The following is a 21,221-nucleotide window of genomic DNA, read 5'->3' as shown; positions in this document are numbered from 1 at the left end:
TCATTTATGCATATTACAATTGTATCACTTTACTCAACAGTGCCAATTTGAGGGATAAGTATGGGAAAGCTATTTTTAGGATTCATTAAGACATAAATTGAGATTATCAGTATTATATTTATTTATATTTGAGGAAAATCCATTTTACATTCTCCAGTAATGAAAGTGTACTATATCTTTGCAACATTAGTGCATTGTGACATAAGTTAAGGGGGAACAGGGTAAAAATTGCACACATACACAAATATACCATTTGACTGCTTAGAACATACTTATTAGAGATAGGTTAACCTCCTGAATTTCCTTGCTATAGTCATTTTATGCACAAAGAATCTGTGCCTGAAAGGACTTCAAAAACATATGCTGTATGTTTTGTGGTATTGAAATTGAACTGTATTTATCAAAATCACAGCATTCAAAGTTTGAACAAGCTATTTCAATTCTAACCAGAACTTAAAAAGATAAGTCAAAAGGCACTAACAGGATTAAAGGGAAGTAAGGGCATTGCAGATAAATAGAAAACAAACTGTATACACAAAATCTCAAATGAATTTCACTGGGGAAGATGCCTCATATGAATTTTATAAAAAAAAGTACTGAAACTCATTTATATCCGATTCCACATCATGATTTCAGTTTTAACTGACAAGATTCATAATTCAGCTACTAAGAAAATTAAATATATTTTACCTTTTGGTGACCTGGGCTTTCCAGTAATTGCTGTTTTAATTTGACCTCTTTCTCTGTTATCTCTCTCATTTTAAGGTTCACCTAAAATAGTTGGGAAAAGAGAATAAAAAAGCAATTGCATACCAATTTGCAGAAGTCATCACTTAACATAATGATCAATCTTTATTTCCCACCATTGTAGAAATATGACTCATACTACCCATGATTTTGGGTTTTTTTAAACTCTGCTTCTGAATTCAACTGACATTCCACTGATATAGGTAAGTTTTGCAGCGACATAAGGTACCGCTTTGCAAATACAATTGCTTAATTAGTAATATAGCCATAACATAGTAATTTCTTCCAAAAAATGTTCAAATGTATTTAAAATAAATCCTTAGAAATGAAAACGTAAGTGTAAATTTACATTCTTAGTTCTCCTGAGAGAGGCAGATATGTTTCTACAATATAAACTATAATAATTCAATTAACTTTCATCTTTCATTGTGTATACCACTATTACACAACAAAGGAGACTATTCTCCTCTAGTTGTGTTGGGGTTGCCTGTACTATAAAATTGGCACTGTAGAAACTGACTCTCTGTAAATAGTTTCAGTGTAGCCACAGACAGACAAGTTGTTCAAGAACAAAAGCAGGGGTCAGTAAGTGCAATGAATTGTTCCCAAATCTCTTAAATAATAGTCTCTTCCCACTCCTCTATATAGCTGAACTTCTTACCCATTGGCAATAGAGCACAATTCTGACAGAATGCAAAGGTTATCAGAACAAGTTGCAGATTAATAACCCGAGAAGTTACTTTTCAATAAAAGTTTTGCGCAAATAAAAACATCTGAGAAGTAATTTTGCTTTAACAGTTATGTAGACCAGCTTCCTGATTTCTTGAAAATTTGTTTTTATTAAAAAAATATACCGAGAGCCAGATTTACTATTAACTTTTTATCCAATACAAGATTTATAGTACTGCACTAAAATCTGTGGGAGGAAGAAGTGTGGAATGTAAAGGAAACTACTACTCAAGGGTTTCACGCATAAACTCTAAACTGATAGCCTCTGAAAAGTTTCATAAGTGGTTGAAGTAGAATATATTCAAAATCAAATCTAACTGGCTAGTGAACATGAAACCATACGCTTTCCTCATCTACCAAACAAATATAACTTCACAAAGTTACGTGATTCCCTTTAGAAAAGCGATTTTTATTTTTAAGTTGCATATACTACTTACAGATTTAAAAATTAAACAAACATAGGCCATCTCTTCCAAACCCCTCTCTCCAAACACTTTTAAAAATTGCATCATTAGCAGTATTTTTAATAGCAACAGTTTCCACTACTAAAAATCATCTGGTATGTTAGTATCTACAATCAATTTTATTTCCAACTCCTATTTGGCAGATTCTAACCTGATAATAAATATTGGTTCAACTTCCATTTACAATTTTAAAACATAAATGTTTAAAAAATATATATTTTTCCACAGTGTGCCTGAAAGAGTTGGCGAGTAGCTTAGGCGGAAACAGACCAACTGCACTATTTTCTAATTTGATTAGTAAACATCCTGTGAATTTTAAATTTATATTGAAAAGGTAACAAAATCTACCATTGTGCCAAAAAAAGGAAATGCATTTCCCCTACTAGTCTTGTCCCTTTCCTCTTGGCAAATACTGATTTGCATTTGGAGGGGGATGAGGAAGCCAACAAGGAAGAAATCTAAAAAAGCTGCAGGTGCACAAAAAGGAAGCAATAACTACTATCCGTATAACTCTAGGAATACAGGTGGTTAGCTCACTGTCACTGTGCAGAGCCAAGACATTCTAAAATAATTAAAAATAGTCTTCTTCCATACCAGAAGAGGGCATTTCCAGCAATGGAAGCCTAACAAAACATGGAGAAAGCACTAATCAAGCCCTTTTTAACAAACAGTTTTAGAAGTTACAATTTTCTAGAAGCAAACCTTTCTAAATATCAGCTTTACCTTATTAATCCAGAAAACCATTGCATCTTCCAGATCATAGGGTAGTTCTTTTGAGGCACTGAACGTAGAAAAACGTTTGACACTAGCAACCACCTTTTCAATGCTGATCATTTCTACAGTGTATGCCATCATTAGAGCATCAATCATTGCCATATGAGAACTCTAAGGAGCAAACCAAAAAGTATTTGCAGTCAAACATACATCAAGAAATAAACACCTTTACATATTAACTGTATTTACAATATATTTGCATGAAAAACTGCTGAGACCAGCCACCTAGAGGTGAAATGCGCTTTACTCCATTGTCTATCCCCAAAGTCAAGGGTGAGATTTAATGATTAAATCCATCTCTGAACTTTAAGCTAACCATTTTGATTGGTGCACAGGCGAGATCAGATTCAGACACAGGGGTATCATCACTCTCCATGACGTAAATCCCTTTCCGAGATAGAGCCTGAATCACTGACTGGTGTCCCTGCAGAGCAGCCACCTGATCCCCTTTTAGAATGAGGCTACAGACACGACAATATAGCTCACTGGACAGCAACAGCTTGATGACAGGTGGTTTAATATGTTCTTGCTCATACTGGTCTATGTAAAATGGGTCCTTCAGCTCTTCTGGGATATTATCTGAAACAAAGAGGAAGAGTCTCAAACAAGTGGATTCAGTTGTAAGAAAAGTATAAACTTTGTACCTGAATTCAAAACTAACATAAGAGAGAAAACATATACATTAAAAACAAACTGGGTCTATAAAAATACTGAATGGGAAAAAAAATTAAGTCTGTAGTTTTATATGCCAAATAGTTTTCAATTATATTTAACCGCATGCGCTTGATTAAAGTAGCAACATACGTAATTCCCTCCTTCTATACACAGTACTGTTACATTAAAAACCAATGCACTTCTAGTTCTCTCTCTTAAATCACACGGGCCTCAATTCAGGAAAGCACCTAAGCACATATTTAAGTCCCACTGATTTAATTTAGACTTAAACACATACTTAAGTGCTTTCCTGAATAGGAAGGTTCTTCTGAACCAAGGTCTATGTACGTGCTGGGTAGCGCATGAGAGATTTACAATTAAAATTAAGAGTAATACTGTGAATCATTTATTCAGAGCATCCAGGCTATAGATGCAGTTTATCACAGATGTACAAAATACAGTTTCAAAGCAAACCTGTAGGTTAATTCAAGCAGCATCCACAAGCACCTGCTCATAGTAAAGATGTTTCCACTTTATTCTAAATTATTTTAGCGCTCAATTATTAAGAGGGGTTGGGGTGGACACAATCATATGAAAAAGGAGGATCAAAAAATCTTTAACCCAAGATTAAGGGTTATGTGACGGGAAACGTACATAAAGCTTAAACAGAAGCAGTTACCAAGAAAGCCCAGAATCTGATTAAAGAAAAAAAGTCTCAGCTGCTTTACAGATTGTTTAAGAAATAGATTAGTCTTCGCTTTGGTACTTTTTTTTTTTTAAACCCTTTTTTCCCCAACATAATGAAGGCATGGAAGCTAAAACCATACTTCTCTTGAAGCCCTTTTTATGAATATGTGAAGGAAAAGTTATTTAACTGGGATTTCCAATGATCACCTCATTGCCTTCAGCATGGAAAACAGAGTTTCCACATGTTAATGTTTTTATAAACTTGAACATGGGACCCCGAGCACAGTAGTTTACATACACTTTAAATTATGAATGCAGAAGACTTCAGCCTTGTCTACAGTAGGATTTTTTTCCTTAGAATGCCTACATTTGCTACTATCAGTGCAGCTTCACAGCAGCAGTGCTAGGATAGACAAAGCACCAGTGATCACCTATACTATCATCACTGTGTCTAGGCAGGGTTACATGACAGTGTTTAAAATCCTTACAGCCACCTGGAATCCTGCCTACGCTAATACTCAATGATGTTGCTACCAATGATAGATTTGAATCAGTTACACCAATAGGGGAAAATTTTAGGAAAAAAATTTCTAAAGTATACCCAGCCTTAGTTATGCTACTGTAATAGCAGTAAACAGATTATTTTTTGATACGTATGCCATTTTAATCCATGCAATTTAAATCTGGGTCACTGGATCAGATGCAAACAACTTTTAAATAGCCACCAGTAACAGGGATTGCCTCCAGTCCCAGAGAAGACAATTTCTCAACTTGAAAGTTTTTTGGTTTTGTTTTTATAAATAAAAAGTCAGGCATTCTATTATTTTAAATATAGATTGCATTTCATGTTATTTTTAATCACCCTGAAGACTGTTCCCTATATTAACTTCAACAATTTTAAAAATGTATACCCTCAGAGTTTCCAGAATTTCTGTACTTTGTTCACATGCATTTACATTCACTGAACTCTTCCAGTTCTTAAGAATTAACTCATACTCCCCCCCCAAATGCTATCTATAGTTTTTATCTTTACTCAATATTAAACTATAAACAACTTTGATTTCACAAATTATCTATAATCCATAACATGTACACTGTTTAAAAAAAATGAGTATTTGTGCTGTGTGTAAACAATTATACAAACATAACTGCATCTGATATCCAGTGCCGAAATAAAAATATGCAGTAAATCAGCATTTCTCAAAATATGGTCCACAGACCATTTTGGCTGGTCACGTAGTGCTGGCTCTCCTTGTTTCTAGTTAAGTCGCATTCAGACAGTTCAAATAGTTTCCTAATATTATTTTACAACTTCATTACAAATAACATCTAAGATTACTATAAAAGATTGCAGAAAATTCTGCTTGTTTTTTCTTCGTGCAATTGAAAGCACTTTATGTATAGCTCTTTTCACTGATTGCCCTATATAGCTTCACAATTTTGGTGGGTTTTGACAGGGCAATAGAAGAGAAAAACATTTCAAAGACATGAAAATGTGATTGTACAACTACAAAAATTGGCAGAAGGGCCCACAATAAATGTAGTACCTGAAACTACTTTTCACTTCACTTCTGAAACTGAGTAGTTTTCAATTTGATGCTATCCCTTCAAGTCCCCATCTGAATAAAGAGACTGCATATTCAGCAATTTAAGGTACAGCAGCACTGTTAACCTAGCTTTCTATAATGCCATCCTAAGATTTTTGGTTTGAATTTAAGAAAAATATTTTAAAGCTAATTGGAAGAATTAATTTGCCTCAGTTTATGATGGGCAGTATAGTACGCAGTCTACAGCCCATCCAAAAACATCACCGTTTGCTGTTCTGAACAATGAACATGAAGGTCAAAGCTAGAAATAATTTCAATCTGCACATACTACCAAAAATCATTTGAGGTTTACTGCTGTTCTTTAATGTTACAGATTAATTCCATAGCAATGTTTGTCCAGTCTAGTTTTCTAGGAATTTTTGTACCATATATATCAGAGTTAGAAGTAAGACTATTCCTTCAGAAAAAAATCCAAGGAAGTTTAATCGATTTAATGCCTAAATGCTAAGGCGTATCACAGTTTTACCAAATTACACATAGAAACATACAACATATAATCACGATCGGCAACATTAACTCCTGATAGACTTAATATTACACCCATTCAACTCAACAGGATTTTTAACCACTGATTCTAGTAATAACAGATTTGGAAGCAAAGTCTCTCAAGATACTTTATAAATTTAAACCAATTTTACAGGATTTGTTTGGCAACTCTCATAGCTAGAGTCAACGACTAAGAACTGTAACAATGTAAGCTTTTGTATTTATAATACAGATTTACTTTATACTGTTCTTGTGGATATCATTAAAATAAACCCATTGGAAGAATACTGGAATCTTAGTAACTAGCTTGATTAATGAAGCAGAAAATTTGGAAACTAAAAAAACTTAAGTGGGACAAAATGTGATGCAGAATGAATGGTATAATGTTTACTACCACGAGTTTCAGAAGATTCGAATAATACCCTTGTGGCTCTGCACCATTTAAAGTATTAATCTCAAACATGTGGCAATAAAAGCTTTCCTAGCAACATCACACTATTACAAATTTAGGTTATTCCTTGGTCTAGGAGACTGTCTTCCTTAGCAAACATCACTGCTAAGGTCCAACCACCCTTTTTTTTTCTTTGATTTAATGATGAAACAAAAGCCAGCCACGGTTTACAGATGACGACCCGGGTGACCACCCTTTCTGCGAGTGCTGTCAGAGGAGATGGGGGTGATATCCTCAATGCTCCCAATCTTCATTTCAGAATGAGCGAGAGCTCCGAGGGCTGACTGGGTACCAGGTCCTGGAGTCTTGGTCCTATCTCCACCTGGAGCTCGCAGCTTGATGTGAAGGGCTGTGATGCACAGCTCCTTGCACCGCTGGACAACATCCTGGGCTGCCAACATAGTAGCATAGGGCGAAGACTCGTCTGTCAGCCTTCTCCTGAATACCACCAGTCACTCGGCAGATGGTTTCCTTGGCAGAGAGATCAGTTACATGGACAAAAGTGTCATTGAAGGAAGCGAAGATATGGCAGACGTCAAACACGTTTTCCCCTTCGGCAACCTGCGGTTCCAAGCTGATGACCTTCTCTTCCTTCTTCTCCTTACCCTTACGCGGTGCGTCCTCTTGGCCAGATCACCTAACAAGTCAAAATCTCACATCTCTAACTGCCAATTATCTCTATATGTAGCACACAGCCATATACAACAACAAAAACACCTCCTGTCCCCTTCTCCCCCATCCACACACAATATTTATGGATTCAAAAATTCATACACCTCCCAAATGTGGGGAATATGCTAACAATTAGATCAATTGAATTAGTCTACTGGTACAGTCTTAAACAACACAAAAAACATTCTAAAATTTTAAGGTACCTTTTCCCATCACAACCCCTCATATAGTGGCATAAACTTTAAAATACCATATATATTTTTACTCTGCCTCCCCATTAAAAAATTCAATGTTTTTTTTTTAAATAAAAAGTGTGCTCCAGTGCTCATAAGCAGCTTTTAAACACACAATAGCCAAGTACAAGTCAGATAACCAAACAGTCCAGTTCACTTTTTCTAAGTATCCTTTTACACATATTAGCATTTTTAAACTGTGAATGCATTTAGGCTACGTCTACACTAGCGAGCTTACAGCAGCACAGCTGTACCGATGCAGCTACACCACTTAAAGCCACTTTCCCATCCACATAATAAAAGCACCCCAATGAGCGGCGGTAGCTATGTCGGTGGGAGAAGTTCTCCCACCGACATAGCACTGTGCACACTAGCACTTATGCTGGCGAAACTTACGTTGCTCAGAAGTGTTTTTTTCCCCACACCCAAGAAACATAAAATTTGTTGGCATAAATGGTAGTGTAGACAAAGCCTCCGACTTCTCTGAAGAAGAAAAAAATGTTAACTCTAAAACTATTACATCTAAGATACAGTATAAAAATCCTAATTTGAACTCATTAGTTTAATAACTAACGTATACCCTTGTAAAACAAGAAGCCCCAAACACTTAGTGTATTTAAAAAAAAAACAAAACCCAAAACACTATACTACCATATTAATCCCCAAAGTTGCCAGTTTTCAAGTAACAAGCAATGCTACATATAAAATTTTGCACAAATAACTTGTTTTGCATATCAAACTTTTTGATCAGTTGTTCCTAATAATATAATGGCAGAGGATTTCACAGTCTCCCAATTGCTAGTTTTAGTCAAATTTAGGTGCTCAAAAAACAATGTTTGCTTACAGAAATATGCAGAACTATAGTGTTCAATCTGCAAAATCAGATGGGGGGAGGGCATGAGTCACTTATTCAGCATGTTCTGGGAATACTATTTTGTCTAAAAATCCAATGTGCTACATTAAAAAGAGATGGCTGGATCTCCCTCATACGTTGATTTTATGCAAATCTCACAAGGGGATACCTGTCTGCATAACTACATGGACAAGCTGCTAGACAACCCACTCTGGAGAGAAGATAATTGATCTCTCTCAATTAATCTGATATGCAAGTAGGAGTTATAATGAGGTAATAATCTATTTTAACATTCAAGTCTCAGCAGCACAGAATCTTAAGTGCTCTTGTTCCAGTGAGTATAGCAGAAAGATAGGTGAGCTATTTTCACCAAAGAAATACTCAAAAGTAAATCTGCATTATTCCTGATTAGGAAGTTTTTATTCTAACACATGCTAATGAAATCTGTTTTTTCCCCCAAAAGTGAGCAGTATTAAGTTTAAATCAATCACTTGGTATACAACAGATCACTTAAAGTTACTTAAGTAACTTTTAAAATAACTTCAAATTTAACAGCAGCCAGCTATACATTTTCCAGGTTCTTCCCATGCCCACAAGATACAATTTGCTTACCCTCCTCCCCACCCCCACTCCCTATGGTTAAGGAATAACGCAGCAGTTTGAAACATCTGCATTGTCATCTAAACTACAAAAGCAGGTAGTAGTATAATGCTGTTTGAGGTGTGGTATCATGAAAAACTGGCAGGATAGAGAACCAAAATCCAAGAAAGAATTTCATTTTATATCAAATTTTAACTGATTAGTAAGTCTACACAATAATTTAAGTAAGCCCTGCATGTGTATACTTTAAGCTGCATTAAAATGCAATAAAGCATTAATCACTCCTGCTCTGCAATTAAGGCCTTGTCCATATTATGGTCTGAAGTCATTCCTGCATGTTTCCCTGACCAATTAGAAGAGATTTTTGTCCTTATAATTGTATTATAGAACCCTATTATAGACTTCTCTAAGTCTTCTATAATGATGTTATTTGGGAGGGAAAAAACCCTACCCACATCAGTCAGGGAAACCAGGCTAGAAACCTTGTACACAGATGTTGCTATCACAGTCTCAAGAGTGATGTGGACTGGACCTAGATCCAATTTTACGGTCAAAATGTAATAAAGTTAATGTTTATGGCATTTGGTGCTCAAACTAAAAAGTACAAATGTAGACAGAAGTAAAGTGGATAAAATATTAATTGTGGACTTCCTTCCTCCATGAAATTTGCATGTTTTAAAAATGTAAAACTTCAATGAAATTGTAAAAAGAAAAGGAGTACTTGTGGCACCTTAGAGACTAACCAATTTATTTGAGCATGAGCTTTCGTGAGCTACAGCTCACTTCATCAGATGTTTACCGTGGAAACTGCAGCAGACTTTATATACACACAGAAATCATGAAACAATACCTCCTCCCACCCCACTGTCCTGCTGGTAATAGCTTATCTAAAGTGATCAACAGGTGGGCCATTTCCAGCACAAATCCAGGTTTTCTCACCCTCCACCCCCCCACACAAATTCACTCTCCTGCTGGTGCTAGCCCATCCAAAGTGACAACTCTTTACATAATCAAGTTGGGCTATTTCCTGCATAGATCAAGGTTTTCTCACATCCCCCCCACCCCCATACACACACAAACTCACTCTCCTGCTGGTAGAAATTGTAGTAATTTCACAAATATTCAGAAAAATGTTTTGTAATTTAGAGTCTTTGCAAAATAGCAAAGAGCTACTTTAATAAATTCGTATTTTTGAAGATGCCACCTCTGAAGCCTAATGATCTAGTGGATTTAGCATGGCGCTGGGAACCAGAAGCTCCATTTCACATTTGCCAGTAATACTTGCCCTTATATACCACCATAAAACATTAGTGTGTAAATACTACTGCCACTTCACAGACAGGAAAACAAAGGCTCAGAGGTTATCTGACTTGCCTGAGGTCATAGCAACTACTACTAGAACCAAAATTAGGAACCAGGTCTGACCCTTCCCTTACAAGTCCTCTGAGTAAGCCACCAGACTACAGTGCTTCCAACCAAGACTTTTTTTTGCTCTGTTTTTCCATCTGTTAAACAGAGGCAATGACGTTTTTATAGGCCAGAGTTTGAAAAAAATGCACTTAGCCTTAGCAAGTAGACATTCACCAAGGAAAGTTTCCATTTATTTTGTAGATTCTGAGTTTTCATTTAAGAATTTAAAGCTTCTCATCTTGAGAGTTATGAAGATAACTTTCCAAATGTAAAGTGATGTAATATTGTCTTACTAAACCTGCAGAGCTCCAATAGCTTTATTGCTGCTCACTGTTTTTCCAAGACTCAGCAAAATGAAAACTGACCAATTTTGTCAGTTTTGACTGCTGCTATTCAGAGCCCTGAGAATAAAACTGACAAAGATCAGGTCCATTTCACTCTGCTGTTTGGCAAGTGTTTTTCAGCATGTGGCCTACTGTTTAAATCAAGCAATGAGTCTGCAAAAATAGCACCCTTAGACTGCCAAGTTCCTTTAAAACTTCCTTCAATTGCTTTTGAAAGTTAAGGCGGGATTTTCAAAAGCACTCGAGAGACTTCAGTTGAGCACTCAAACATCAAAGTTTATGACAACTGCAAACTTTACATCCTTTGAGTTAAACAGCAAAGATCTCCTTATTATACTAGTCTACATTTGTGATGACATCTTCAGGAACTGAAACACAGTATTCTACAAGTTTCTTGTCAGATAAAGAATCGATAGCATTAAATAGCAACGTATTCTTCTTATATAGATGCATATAGCAATTACTGGGTTATTCCTCATTCCACCAACAAATGTCAATGTAGAGTCTATTAGTTCTTTCTTTTGTTTTTCCTATTTCTTATTCTAGTAATGGTCCGGATAGTTTACATTAGTCTAGAAGAATGTATCAAGGGCAAAGTGCTCCACTAATTTTTTTTTAATTGTTCATTTTGTGCTAGCATGAACAAAGGCTGAAAATTTCTTATCAAGTTCGAGTTTTGCCTGTCAGTTTAAGGCATAATCACAAATTGATCTTTACTATATTTTAGGTACTAAAGACCATCACAGACTGTTCCTGAATGATGATGATGATAAACCCAAGATAGGGGCTTAAACGATCACAGCTATGTTTTTAAAGACAATGGCATAAAGAGATCTCACTTGCAGAACAATCTCATCAATTTTCTGCTCTTCTACTTTCAATAGAAAAGTTTCATTCAACAGCCCGATTGATCTTGAAATATATGAAAAAAAATTCCCTGCACTTTCAGATGAGCAAAACTCTGTTACCCACTTCAGAGTAACAGCCGTGCCACAAGTACTCCTTTTCTTTCTGTTACCCATCTAACTCTTGATGGTGTATACATTTTACTTGCAAATTAGATTTTCATTACTTTAGTCCATTCAATTTTTCTCCTACCATTTCTTTCAACTTTAGCCATGCTAATTCAGATAAATTCATACACCAACATTTGGTAAATCACTAAACATTAACCAATTTGCAGTACTGATCATTGGCTTTCATGTTTACTATAGTTAGACTGAGAAATCATCACCTTGTAAATTCAACACAGAAGCATGAAACAATAAGATAACCTTGACAACTTTATATATAAAACAAAAGTGGCCAGATGTTCTGCCCACCTTCCAGACCTTTCTAGATTCTAGTAAACCAAGCCTGCATAAAAATTCACAGCTCCATCTACTCCCCTCTTCAACATCCAATGAGAGTTTATTCTAACCATTAGCCACACCCCTATAATGACTAACAACTCCACCCATTCCCCTTTCCTTCTGTGCTTCTAGACAGTTGGACAACTTTCTCATTATTTCCTAACCAGACGAACAGGCATAACAAGAACCTTAATGTTCTCAATATCTCCCTTTTAACATTTTTGAACAGTTACAGCTGATATTCAGACAAAACTGAACACTTTTTTAGTACTCACAGCTCTCAAATATTATATTCATGTAAATACTTCAGTGAAATAGCTGTTCAAAAGGAAAAAGAAAAGGGGTTATTCCCCACCCACCCCCGAAAACTCTTGTTTTTTCACAAATCCGTCCCCACAGCCAGAGAGGTCCTTCCTTTCAGCAGCCAGAGGAGGCTGTTGGTGCACTTCTTATTTCTCAGTTATCTACTAGCCAGCCTAACACTAAACAGCAGTGGTAGAAATCTCAGCTGCTTGCAGGCAGTGGGGCTTGACTTTCACCTAGTGCATTGTATAATGTTTAAGTAGGTGTCTTGAAAATTTTTAAGCTCCATTTATGTGAATGTGAAAAGTTTAAGTGATCTGGAACCATAAGCATATAGTCAACCTAGGTAACAGTGTAATCCTATCACTGTTATTTTCCCTTTCTCCACTTTTTGTTACATTTACTTATCAGGTATCGTCAATGTGGTAGGATAATGTGCAGTGCAGGGTTGTGTTTTCTAAAGCACAGTAACTGGTCTGATGTGCTGTGCATTGACTCAACCGAGTAGACCATTCTGGTGTGCACTGAAGGTTCCTAGTGCGCTTTAACGTAGTACTTTTTCAAACAGCATTATGTTAAAGTGCACAAAGTAAACTTTAGAATGCACCAGAAAGATCTACACAGTCCAATTAATGCACAGCACATCAGCGTGCTTTAGAAATCACAGGCCTGTTATGCGCGTTAACCCATTGTGTAGTCAAGCACTAAAATTAAGCTCTTTGGGGCAAGGATGATGTTTTCCTGTATCTCTAAACCACCAGCAGAGTAGAGTCAATTTTCATTGAGATCCTTGGATGCCATCATAACAAAAATAAATAATAAGCATGTGGGAGTGAGGAGTAGAGGAGAACGGCATAAAATTAGAAATGGAGTATGATACAGATTTTATAAGAAGACAACAGAGAAAGAACAAGCATCATGCAAGGCAAGAGATAAAGCCATGGAGGAAAGCAGTCACTGAAGACAACGTAGAAAAAGATGGATTGTGATTAGGACAGAAAAAGCAAAGTAATGCAAAGATACATACACCAAAGCAACTTTTTTTGTATCACTATATGGAGACAAAGTTCCATTGTTGGCTTAACCACTTAGTCAGTTTTGTGCACAGTATCTGGTTAGAAGCATGGGGAAATACAACAGGTTAAAAAATAAAACCTTTTTCAAGTTGTACTGTCTAGGATATTTCTAAGTATCTTCAGATTGGCAGGCCCATAAACAGATTTTATACTCTAATCCTGAAATGTTAAAGTACCTGTGTCAATAAAATCATTGGCATGATGAACAAAATACAATTCAGTTTTAATGTTTGGTTTCAGCTGACAAAAAGGATGCTCAGTTCAGGTCAAACTTCATCCTTGATCCACTGAATTACACCTAAATAAGGTATCCTTTAGGACTGTTGTCAGAAATCATCTAGACATTCATACACAGACCTCTGAATTTCTTCAGAGAACTACTAAACTATTGTACCCACATCCTGGCTTCTTTCAGACAGGACTCCCAAATTGTGAGGAGGGCAGAGAGAACAGGGACAACTGGAACAGGAGAAATGCTACCCTCCACAGCCCCATCCCCTGCTGTTTCCAAATTTCACTGTGGGATGCAGCTAGGAGACATGCTGTCAGAAACAGGAGGGACAGCAATGCAGAGACAATCCGCACAGCTCAACTCCTTCCTCTGCAGAAAGAATAGCCCTTTCTCCACAAGTGCTCCAGGTGCATGGAGTTGGGGAGAATGAGGCTCCTATTAGTAGTAGTATTAGTGTAGTGCCTAGGCTGCTATGATCTGTGGCCACTCAAACACCTCCATTGAAGGGGAACAGTGAAAAGCGAACTCCAGAGGGGGTACATCATGAAATCACGCCCCCTTTTCATGAGAGGGTGTAATCTAGGATCCATGTGTACTTCAGTGCTGAGGTACAAAGGTGCAGTTGAACTCCAAATTATCTGTCATGCCCCCAAAAGTTATTTTCTTCTTTTGTAAGTATCATTTTTGATAAGCACCACAAAGTTAGATGACGAGAATCACTTCATACACACACAATGCAATATATATTGGAAAATAAAAACTAAAATTGATATTTGTGAGCATACTGCTGACAAATTACATGATCAGTATTGGAATCCAATTTAAATTTTCAATCCTGCAAAAAATTTAAGCATGTATTTAAACTTGACTCATGTGATTAAAATTCAGCACCTGAATAAGCATATGCAAGATCAGAAAAAGTCAGAAAAAACCTTCTCCTTAAGTACTCATTTAAAAAAAAAAAAAAAATGAAGGAAGTCTATTGAGTGATTTCAGGACCATAAAAATGCTGTTTATAATCTACGAACGGAAACTGTGTATTTCTTCTACCAAATTGACCAAAACTGCTCTGAATGATGTAAAATATACTGTATACACAAATCAGGTCAGCATAACAAAAATCCAAATGAAATTATCTTGACCTGTCTATACCTCCCCTCAAAAATCCACCGAGTAATAGCAGAATCCAAAAGAGACAGATCTATTATAGATGGGTAGCCTGAAAATATTCAGTTTTAAAGGATATTAAGTTAAGAGAGACACGAGACACACCTGAAACTACTACTTTTAATAATCCTCCCACAGAAGTGTTGTAAAAAGCACATTTGTTCCTGGATCAAAGATTCTGCATGCTATATTTCAGACCATCAAATTTTTCTTTTAAATGCAAGTTATAATTCTGTGAAAAATTATCTTAATTTTCATTACATTGTGGAGAGACCACAGCAAAACCTAACTAAAATTCACGCAGGTCCAGCTCCTACAAATATTTATGCATGTGCTTAACTTTACACACTGCAACTAGTCCGACTGAAGCCAACCAATGGTAGCAACAATGAAAGTCCTAGTTAAAATAATGCTCCTGCTGTTGCTGACATTTAACTCTTATTTACATTTGATCCAAGCAGGTCTAAATGACAGTAGGAAAAAAATGCCAGCAGCCACAGGAGTCTTCTCTATACAAGTGTTCCCACTATGTCTATCACTGGCAATGCTGTATTGTTTTTAATAAAAAAGAGAATTTTTGGCAAAGTTTTTAGTGTAGAAAAGGCCAACTGATTGAACAGCAGCTAGTTCTCTATCTGGTATACGCTACAAATTTAGCAAATTGAAGCAGGATTAAGGCATAAGCACAGATCCCTGAGCCTACGGAGTCCCACAGAGGTTAATGCCAATGTAAACATGAGGCAGTCAGTCATCCTTCCTCTGCACCACAGGATACATGCTAGTGGATCCTAATGCAGGATTAGGTCTGCCTTTTGAAACAAAGCCAAAATATAAACAATGAACCTCTATAACTTGCAAAGCATGTTTTATTTCTACTCACTAAAAATGTTTTTAATGAGGCTTTACAAACAACTGAAGCACTTGAATTACATTCATGCAGGACAATGCCTGTTTAGTTTTCATGAGTCTCCAATTATTAATATTGGTAGCAGTAGTCAACATTTATATTACATGTACAACCCCAAAGGCTGCATCAGAATTTTTTTGTTTAGATAATTATACTATTGTTATTTTACCCTTTACTCCTTTCATAAAATGCAATAACTTCACACTCTGTAGAAAGGAAAATACATCTTAAAGTAACAAGATCACTATCCCCTTTCTACTCTTCATTGTAGAAAAATGCAAAAGTGACAGAAAATATTGACAGTTCTGAAAACACTAAAAGAGAGCAATATTCTTGTTGAAAATAGTCTAAAATATTTAATTACAGGAATGTATTGTTTTGCTCAGCCCTGTCACAAAACAAGCTAGTGTTAATCCAGTAAGCATATTAGAGTTTGGCAAATTAGAGTTAGATTAACAGGACTATCTAATTTTCCAAAACAAGATTTTGCATGTTTTTTGATATGTTTTGTCTAAAGACAAGTATTCTATCAAGTTTATATACAGCATGGTTATTTATGTTCAAATGGTAGCAAACAAAAATTCACAATATACAAGCACGTCTACTGCAATGCAAAAAATCAGTAGATACAGATGCCTATGAAAGTACTGCAAGGTTCCAACATAATCTTTATTATTGCCATAGGAAAACACTTTGGCTTTCAACCGTTTCTGACAAAGACCAGTTTATAAAAGTATCTCCCCTTCCTTTATCACATGCTACCTCCTCCCCTGTATTCTAGAATGTAGATAAATGCATTTGTAACTCAAATTAGACTGGTTCGCATTTTTGAAAAAAAGGAATAGTCTGCTACTCATTACAGGCAGATTCATAAATGACATAGCTTCTTTTATTTTAATTTTAAGTTAACACGACAATCTGCTAAAAAACAGCATCAAGTTCCTAGCACCAATCTGCAAAGATGACGAGACAAGGAATCATGATAAAGCCTTTGAGGCCTATAGGAGCTAAAGGTTTGCAGGTGGTAACAAAAAAGCTCGGTTTAGGAAAATCCTATTTACTAAAAACAATAAGATTTTGGAAGTACAAATCATTCATAGTGACAATAGATAGCGTTCACTGTCAGATCTCCTGATACACCAGTTTATTCTGATTCTTTGTTTTATTCTTATTAGATGCATCATGAAACACTGGATTATTACATGGAAATAGGTTTGACACATTACTGATAATGAAAGCAAAGGTTATTTAAGACTGACTTAATTACTTGTGGGATGGCAGGGCAAATGAAAAGGGCAAAAAGAGAGACAAGAACGATTGCCCGACAAAAGTGATTTTACCTATTCCATAGGCTTTAGCACAGATCCATTGTAGATTAGCAGCTATTTTTGCTCTGGCTGAATCATAGAGCTCCAAAGGGACAATCTCAACTGCACTATCTGTCAGGGCATCCATTTTTCTTCTGGTGCTATCTCCAACAGCACAAACATCAACATCCACCATCTAAAACAAAAACAATGCAATGGTTTCCATTACATTTCAAAAACAAAACACACACATAAAGACTAGCTGCGTGAACAGATCATTCAAATGCATCGCACCAGGCACAATAGTGTAGGGTAGACTGAACAACACAGGCCTTCAGACCCCGGAAAGATTTTTATTTGCTCGATCTATTTGGCAACTGAAAATTCACCCACGACTGAAAGACACGTACGCACGCCCACCTTCTCCTTTTGAGCCCTGCATTTCAGTTTTGCTTAAAAAAACCCCCCCACCGCCCTTCGCAGTTGTTACCAGCCCGAACCAACAAGGCAGAGGCACAAATCCCACCTCCATCACAGCCGGTCAGATAAAGAAAAGCTGAGGCTCAGCCTCCAGCCCTCTCACAAGGTCCCCTTCGGCTCCTGCCTGCCGCAGGCACCCTGTCCCCCCCGGCAACACGAGCAGGTACCAAGCTGCTGCCGGGGGCAGGTCGCGCCGCCCGCCCGCCCGCCCCCGGGCATCCCTGCCGGGCTGTGGTGGGGGCGGGGGGCAGCACCTCAGGCGCCTTCCCAGGCCGGGCACCGAGTCAGGGCCCGAGATTGCTCCCCCTGAGGAGATGCCGCCGCCAGCCTCTCAGGGGCCGGCCGGCCGAGGAGGAGGAGGAAGGCGGCCCGAGGCTGCCGGAGAGACCGGGGGCTTTCGACCCACCCTGCTGCCAGGAGGCTGCTCCCCATGGAGCCCTCGGCCCGGCCCCCCGCGGCCTGTAGGCCCGGCCGCCCCCCGCTCACCTCGCAGGGCTACGGCAGCTTCATGCCCGGGCCCGGGCGGAGCGCGCGGGCGGCGGGGACTGGGAGGCTGAAAGGCCGGTCCCGGTGCGCCGCTCGCGCGGACGGGAGGAGGAGCCGCCGTCGGCCCGGGGCTGGCTGGCTGGCTGGCGCGCGCCCGCTCTCGCTCTCAGCCCCGAGTCCCCCAGACGGCGCGCGCGCGCGCTGCCGGCCGCCTGCTAGCGAGGAAGGGGGGCGGGGGCGGGACCGGCTCGCGCCCGCGTTCGAAGAAAGGGGAGCGGGACCTGCGCTCGCGCTCCAGCTCTCGCGTGGGCAACCGCCCCGCCTTTCGGGCGCTGCGCAGGCGCAAGGGCTAAAGCCTGTCATTGGCTGCCTCGTCTTCCCCACCAACGGTCCCCTGGTGATGAGAGGGGCGGGGAGTTGTATATAAAGACCTGCTCAGGCCCAGTCTGAGCTGTGCATGCTGCCGTCCTGCTGAGGGGTCTGGGTGGAGTTATCAGGGCAGGGCATCTGCCAGGTGCCCCAGGCCAGTGGAGCCTCAGGAGCTGGCTCAGGTCTCCGTCCTTCCCAGGCACATAGGTGGTCCCTAGCAGGTGCCTTTGGGTGGGTGTGTCTGCGGTGACCTTGGGACCCAGGTCCTGGCATCCCCACCCCAAGCAGGGGCTGGTAGCATTGGGGCGGTATGGGCACTGCCGTGGTGGATGCACCTAGAAGGAAGATGGTTGTGGGAAATTCCTGTCCCAAAACTTAATGTGTCCAGCCTAGTAAGTGGCTCAGGTCGCAGCCAGGCCCTGTCACCCCCTCCATCAATATTTCATGTTTTTCTTAAAGCCCTAAATCCCTATCTAGGGACAAAAATGGTTGTAGCCCTCTTGGCTGCCGAGTAAAAGCTGCAAAATGTGATTTCTACCTGCTCAAAAACCCAAATGCAAATAAAAAAAATTTTTTTAAATATCATGATTCTTAAGCCCACCTTATGGTTTTTGGAAACAGACTCATGATTTTTGAATTTAGTGTTGCTAATATTGTTTTGTTTAAAAAAATATAGCCAATAATTGTATCAAAGCCCAGCAGGAAGCTAAAATAGGTTCATAAGTAGTGTTGAACTGATCATTTTGTGCCTCTGCTCCTGTGTATATTTTCATAAGTGATCTGTAACTAAAGCCCCAGTCCTTCAATCAGTACTGTTAGCACCTTTTGGGGTTTTGCCTGGGCTCAGGGATCCATTCTGGTAGATCCACTGCAGGATCAGTGCTGTAATGGTGACTTGTGCTGGAACCTAACCCAGTCAGAGAGAGCTTGGCCACTGGTCTGACAGGCCTGCTATACCCAAACATCTCCACATATTCTTACAGTATCATTATAACTTGTGTTTGTTAATGTCAGGATATGTTTCCAAGGTGTCCATTTCTGAAAGTTTTGATCCTTGGTTTACCTAGTGAACCTGAAAACACCTAACTACATGAACCACTGAAGTAAAAACAGGTACCTAATTGTAGGTTCAAGGTCTCTTGCCTCTTATGGAACACAGAGAACTACTGGAATTATCAGGTTATTTATCTAGAATAATTTTTCTGATTTGGATGTGCCATGTACCAATAAGCTCATGATCTGTCAATGTCAAAGGTGACTTTGTTTTTTCATAATGGTGACTAGGTGACATGTTCTGCAGATTTCTTAGCAGAAAGGCAGTTTGTTCACTTGAGCGTGAGTTTCCATCACAAAGCCATGGAGGGGAGAGATATCTGTTAAATAGAGTCTTCTGCTGATTCTTATATTGCAGTTTGGTTTCTCCTACAGTCACTATGAATTGAGAATTTAAAAAATGAAACTAGCAGCAAGGAACTGGAAAAATCCAACAAGATCATGCAAACATTGTTACAGTCTGGGCATGAATATAGAAACACAGTTTGATCTGCAAAATAATCACCTGTGATTTATTGATTATGCCCTGTTGTGACAGGCCTTTTGCTAGCAGGGATAGAAAATGTTACCTCATTGCTTTACAAAAATTTGGAGTGGTAAATAGTGTTTTGACTTCTTGCACTAAAATGACCATTTTATTATTTTACAGTAAGTTTTTAGGCAGCATAAGGCAAGTAAAAAGATACCATTGCTTGTCCTGAAGAGCTTGCAATCTGAGGGACAGATCCCTGCATTCATGTGGAGCCCTGTTGAAATCAGTAGGGCTCTGAGTGCCTAGGCAGTTTTACCTGTGCTGTCTTCTGCTCCTGATGCAAAATGTACTATGACTTCTTCCTGCATGGTAGTATCTTGTAACTGCCTTACTTAGGGAACTTGTGTTCTAATATGGAAACAAAAACTGATGCTTGCAGAAGCTCTGGATCTGATGATTAAGTGGCTTGTCAGGCACTCAACAGTGCCTGATGTTCTAGTAACACTGGCATCGTCAAAACCACATAAGTGATGAAAAGCCTGTATTTAAAATGGGAGGGATATCAGTGAGTTGTTAAACTTGTTTGCTTTTGCCATGAGAATGTTAATGACTATCCCGTGTTCTGCAGCATTAAGTAGTAGCAAACTGTTATTATTCACATACCAATTGCTCCTAGCCCCATCTTGTGCTATAATACTTTAAGACTTAGTTGCTGAAAAGTGTTAATTTATTGCTTTTTCATATGAAATCATTTTTCTTTTATGATGCTCTCCTTGATTTATCATCAGAGTGAGTGTACATATGCACTGAGGACTGTTGTGTAACTCATTTTTTCAGGAGTACTCTGAGATCATTAGCTAGTCTGTGCCACCTTTGTATCAAAACATGGCACCTTTCCCAGTGATATTGTAGATGGCAAAGCTAGAACCATGCTCCTGATTTCCTTGCCTTTTTGGAAGAATGCTTGGAATTTTACTTTTTTTTTTTTTTTTTAAAACACAAACCAGTTTGGCTCTCCTAAAGGGCAAAAATACCAACTTGTACCAGACCAATGATACACAGAGGTAAATTCACAATGAAACACATTGGTATTCTGCCACACTGCAACTATCTTCAATATTGCCGTCCTAGGTCATTCAGCTGCAGAGACAGAATGAACTGACCCCACCCACTAGCGGCACCTTTGTTGGCAGTCTCAGAGAGGCCAAGAACTGAACAGGCAATGGGGTATTAAAACTCTCTCAGACCTACAACAGATCCCTTCAGATCAGAGATGGAGTATTACAGTGGGAGAGGACATGGAAAG

The 21,221-nt window shown here is 38.6% G+C and overlaps 1 protein-coding gene and 1 pseudogene across 5 annotated transcripts in view; both read right to left on the bottom strand.

The window, feature by feature from the left end:
• Positions 1–18,308, bottom strand: part of CAMSAP1 (calmodulin regulated spectrin associated protein 1) — a 45,148-nt gene extending 26,840 nt beyond the window's left edge. For 2 of the 5 annotated variants that reach the window (XM_073314925.2, XM_073314924.2), the window contains exons 1-4: positions 17,089–17,251; positions 3,031–3,293; positions 2,664–2,825; positions 691–771 (exon numbers count right to left, since the gene is read on the bottom strand). In XM_073314925.2, coding sequence (XP_073171026.2) covers positions 691–771; positions 2,664–2,825; positions 3,031–3,293; positions 17,089–17,251 — 669 coding nt within the window. Of the gene's footprint in view, positions 1–690; positions 772–2,663; positions 2,826–3,030; positions 3,294–17,088; positions 17,252–17,581; positions 17,669–18,021 lie in introns of those variants that run through there. The other 3 variants (XM_073314923.2, XM_073314926.2, XM_078849137.1) reach the window with 3 other exon arrangements.
• Positions 3,851–7,232, bottom strand: LOC140899370 (small ribosomal subunit protein uS11 pseudogene; annotated as a pseudogene).
• Positions 18,309–21,221: the final 2,913 nt, after the last annotated feature.

This window comes from Lepidochelys kempii, chromosome 16 (assembly GCF_965140285.1).
Source record: "Lepidochelys kempii isolate rLepKem1 chromosome 16, rLepKem1.hap1, whole genome shotgun sequence".
NCBI lineage: Eukaryota > Metazoa > Chordata > Testudines > Cheloniidae > Lepidochelys > Lepidochelys kempii.
The sequence above is the reverse complement of the archived record's forward strand: the minus strand, read 5'-3'. Positions and strand labels throughout refer to the sequence as shown.